Source organism: Acomys russatus, chromosome 22 (genome assembly GCF_903995435.1).
Source record: "Acomys russatus chromosome 22, mAcoRus1.1, whole genome shotgun sequence".
Lineage (NCBI taxonomy): Eukaryota > Metazoa > Chordata > Mammalia > Rodentia > Muridae > Acomys > Acomys russatus.
In genome coordinates this window covers 12442789-12446795 of record NC_067158.1, presented here as the reverse complement: position 1 = coordinate 12446795, position 4007 = coordinate 12442789, and the positions used below count along the sequence as shown (strand labels likewise).

The window sequence follows — 4007 nt, the reverse complement described above, 5'->3', positions numbered from 1 at the left end:
TGAGACCTTGTCCAAAACCAAGAAAAAAACCTCCACGTGATTGCCAAATTGATACTACTTGGCAGATTGTAGCCAATGAAGCTGACTAACTTGTGAATTTATTATTACTCAGTAAAGCCTGCAACGGTGAAAGGACGCAAATGTGTTTCTTCTGAAGCGTGCTCATGAGCAGGGTCTACTTTACTTCGGCCACTGGAGACAAGAAAAAGTCGCACTGTTCAGGCCAAACTCATAAGGTCTCCTCGCACCTAGCACTGTACATGGAAAGTTCTCTAGCTTGGCCTCAGTGTGCAGTGCGCAGGCTCACAGTGGAGCCTTGCACGGGTGTTTAAGCCCAACAACAAGAGGCCGAAAAAAGCCTTGGGCAGTGTTACTGCGCAGGATATTTCTCTCTGTAAGGTTAGTCTACGCTCGGAGGACCGCAGGCGCAGAGCAGTTCAACACTACGGCCTATGGTCCGGTGTGTGGTTGACAGAGTCGGGTAGCGGAGCCGAGGGCCCGCAACACTGCGCAGGCGCGCTTTCCGTTTTCGGGCTGCGGCGCAAAAGCCGAGCAGTGCGCAAGCGTGCGCATGCGCGAGGCGGAGGCGCGATGGCAGGTGTAGGGGTCCGGGGATTGCAGGCGATGGTGCGGTTTGTGCTGCTGGTGCTTACTGTGTGTGCTGCGGGTACCCGTGGGCTCTATTTCCACATCGGCGAGACCGAGAAGCGCTGCTTCATCGAAGAAATACCCGACGAGACCATGGTCATCGGTCAGGGGGCTTGAGGGTGGAGGGGCCCTTTGTTTTCTCCTGGTCCTGGGAAGCACCCCTCCTTCCCTGTCAGCTCGCCCCCATCCTGAGAGCGCCTTGAGGGCACCAGATCCCCTGCCCAGCACCCCGGGGCTACTTGTTGAGGGGCAGGGCGTAACTGTGTGCCTGTCCCACAGGCAACTATCGAACTCAGATGTGGGACAAGCAGAAGGAGGTCTTCCTGCCATCCACCCCTGGCCTGGGCATGCACGTAGAGGTGAAGGATCCGGACAGCAAGGTAAGCCTCCACCCCTGGCTGGGAAGGCTCTCTCTGTCCATTAATGTCCTTATGAGATGTAAAGCCTCTCCTTGATCCAGGGTAAAAGTCCCTAGGTACCAGCTCTTGCATTTTGGGACGCCGTTGTAAAACTGAGGCTTGTTTGTTTGGTTTTGGTTTTTCGAGACAGGGCTTCTCTGTTGTAGCCCTGGCTGTCCTGGAATTCACTCTGTAGACCAGGCTGGCCTCGAACTCAGAGATCCGCCTGCCTCTGCCTCTCAAGTGCTGGGATTAAAGGCGTGCGCCACCACCGCCTGCCTTAAACCTGGGATTTGATGCATCCCGCAGGTGGTACTGTCCCGCCAATATGGCTCCGAGGGCCGCTTTACGTTCACGTCCCACACACCCGGTGACCATCAGATTTGCCTGCACTCCAACTCCACCAGGATGGCTCTCTTTGCTGGAGGCAAACTGGTAAGTGGCTCGTGGGTCTTAAGCGGCTCTCACCTGTTTCCAGAGTTGACTTATTGCTGTCTTTTTTTCGCCCCCGGCTGTTGCGGGGAGCGGATGGGCACAGTTAGAGTTGGGGAAACAAGGCTTGTCTTTCTTCCTCACTCAGCCAGAGACAAGAAAGGAACTGGGTAACAGGGATGGGCAGTGGGCGGTACCCACTCATTCGTCCTGTTTCCTCGTAGCGTGTGCACCTGGACATCCAGGTTGGGGAGCATGCCAACAACTACCCTGAGATTGCTGCTAAGGATAAGCTAACAGAGCTGCAGCTTCGTGCTCGCCAGCTGCTTGATCAGGTGGAGCAGATCCAGAAGGAGCAGGATTATCAGAGGGTAAGGCCGGGCATTGCCTCGCGCTTGCGGCTGCGGTCAGTCGACCTTTAACCCCACGGGGCGGTGTTTCTGGTGGGGCCTTTCCTACTTGGGAGATCCATTTTATCAGAGATTGAATTGGGAGTTATCAGTCTACTACATAGGGGAGGTTTGCTTTTCCTCACTTCATGTCTATGTCTACAGGGCCAAGGGTTGAACCCAGGGCCTTACCTGAATGTTAGGCAAGATCTCTACCATTGGGCCGTGCCTTCTGCTATATATATGTATATATATATATATATTATATATATATATATATATATATATATATAAAATTTATGTACATATAATTATATTTATTATAATTATGCATATAAATACATAATTTATATATAATTATGATATCTATGTGTATGTGTGTATGTGTGTGTTTTAAAAGCCTAGACCGCCCAGTAGTTCCACGTGGTCCCCCATCCAAGCACTAATGAGTCCTGCCCCTACTTTGATTCTGGGATCAGATCTCAAGTGTTCGGGGTAGTGCGGCGGCTGTAGACCCTTTTATTTTTCTTTTTTCTTTTTTTAACCCCTTGAGTTTTTTGTTATGAAATATATGTAAAAACTTATTTCAATCGTTTCTAATTGTACAGTCCTGTGGCATTAAGTGAATTCATATCGCGTTGTAACTGTCATTACCACCTGTGTGCATAACTTACACCTTCCAAGAGAATCTGGACCCATCAAACACTCCATTTCCCAAACTGCAGTTCGGGTTTTTCGTGTGTGATCCTAATTAGTGTTAACACTGACTCCCCACGCACCATGTTACTGTTCTTTTTGCCTCAGTGAGGAGAGTAGCCACTGAGTGGAATTACAGGTGGTATTCTAGAGGCGTTTGGTCTGGGAGTTATGCGGTCACACAAATGGAAGGCCTTATAATAGCAGGTTCTGTTTTCCTGCCCATTCTAATCCTCTGTTCACTGTCCCATGCAGTATCGTGAAGAGCGCTTCCGTCTGACCAGTGAGAGCACCAACCAGAGGGTCCTGTGGTGGTCCATCGCCCAGACCGTCATCCTCATCCTCACTGGCATCTGGCAGATGCGTCACCTCAAGAGCTTCTTTGAGGCCAAGAAGCTGGTGTAGGGCTCTTGCCATGCAACCATTCCCTTTTGCTTCGATTATTTGATAATTTCCCCACCCAGCCCCTTGTCCACCTGGATTTTGAGGAGGAAAAATGAAAAACCGTGTGTCCCATTGGTATCATGGTAATAAGCCGTTCAGATCAGCTGCTTCTGACCCTGTTTCTCCAAGAGACAGACATTCGTCCAAACTTTCAAAAATCTGCCTTAGGGTTTGGGAGAACTTGGAATTAACCCCAGATCGCGTCATTTCTTTTGCCTCTGATGATTCTTCTGTTTTTGAAGAGATGACCAAATGTTCCTCTGTTTTCTGTTTGTCTGCGCGTGCGGCAGGCCACTGGCGTGCCCATGGAGGAGGCCCTGCCTCAGTGTCCCTGGCTTAGTCCTGAGTTCTCCCAACAGCTTTGTGAATGTAAATAAGAGGCAGTTCTTGGCCCTGAAGGACTGAGATGTTTTTCTATATTTTAGAACTATTTTTGGATAAATTATATATTTTCCTTCCTGACTGAATCATCATCACTGCCTGTAAACTAGCCAAAACCACCAATCCAGACCTTACGCCTTCTACTGCTTCACACGTTTTTCACCACTGCCGTGCAGTGCTCAGAATCTCGGCAGCCTAGGACCAGAAAGCAGATACTGTAGTTACTCTTAAGTCTGTGTTAGAAGGCACAAAGAGTGAGTGGTCTTGAACACTTGTGAGTCCAATCCCCCAGAGAGTGACAGAGCAGCTCGGAGCAGTGCACACGTCAAGTTTGACATAAGCAGTGGTAAATGTTTTGTAGGTTCCATTTTGGTTCTGAGACAGCCTCACTCTGTTGCTCTGGCTGACCCAGAGCTCCCTATAGACAATACTAGCCTCAGATCTACCGTGTCTGCCTACCACATGCTGTGATGAAAGAGGCATGTGCCATCACACATTTTCTTCCAAGGAACCAGATTTTGGTTCTTTATGCAAAAATTTTCAACGAAATAGAATATAGTAGCTATGTTTGATATGAAATAATAGGTTATGGGCAGAGGTTAAGGCCAAAAAAAGGGGG

General features: G+C 49.2%; 1 protein-coding gene across 2 annotated transcripts; it reads left to right on the top strand.

Annotated features, from left to right (window-relative positions):
- The first annotated feature begins 554 nt into the window (after positions 1–554).
- Positions 555–4007, top strand: Tmed4 (transmembrane p24 trafficking protein 4). 2 transcript variants are annotated; one of them, XM_051164908.1, is made up of 5 exons: positions 555–751; positions 928–1028; positions 1356–1481; positions 1703–1849; positions 2819–4007. In XM_051164908.1, the coding sequence occupies exons 1-5, from the start codon at positions 592–594 to the stop codon at positions 2966–2968; spliced, it is 684 nt and encodes a 227-aa protein (XP_051020865.1). In that variant the 5' UTR covers positions 555–591; the 3' UTR covers positions 2969–4007. The 2 variants fall into 2 exon arrangements, with proteins under 2 accessions (XP_051020865.1, XP_051020866.1); XM_051164909.1 differs by having other exon boundaries at positions 605–627.

Coding starts and splice junctions, on each gene's coding strand:
- Tmed4 (XM_051164908.1), top strand. CDS start 592: ATGGCAGGTGTAGGGGTCCGGGGATTGCAGGCGATGGTGCGGTTTGTG. Junction 1,482..1,702: donor TCTTTGCTGGAGGCAAACTG/GTAAGTGGCTCG, acceptor GTTTCCTCGTAG/CGTGTGCACCTGGACATCCA. Junction 1,850..2,818: donor AGGAGCAGGATTATCAGAGG/GTAAGGCCGGGC, acceptor TGTCCCATGCAG/TATCGTGAAGAGCGCTTCCG.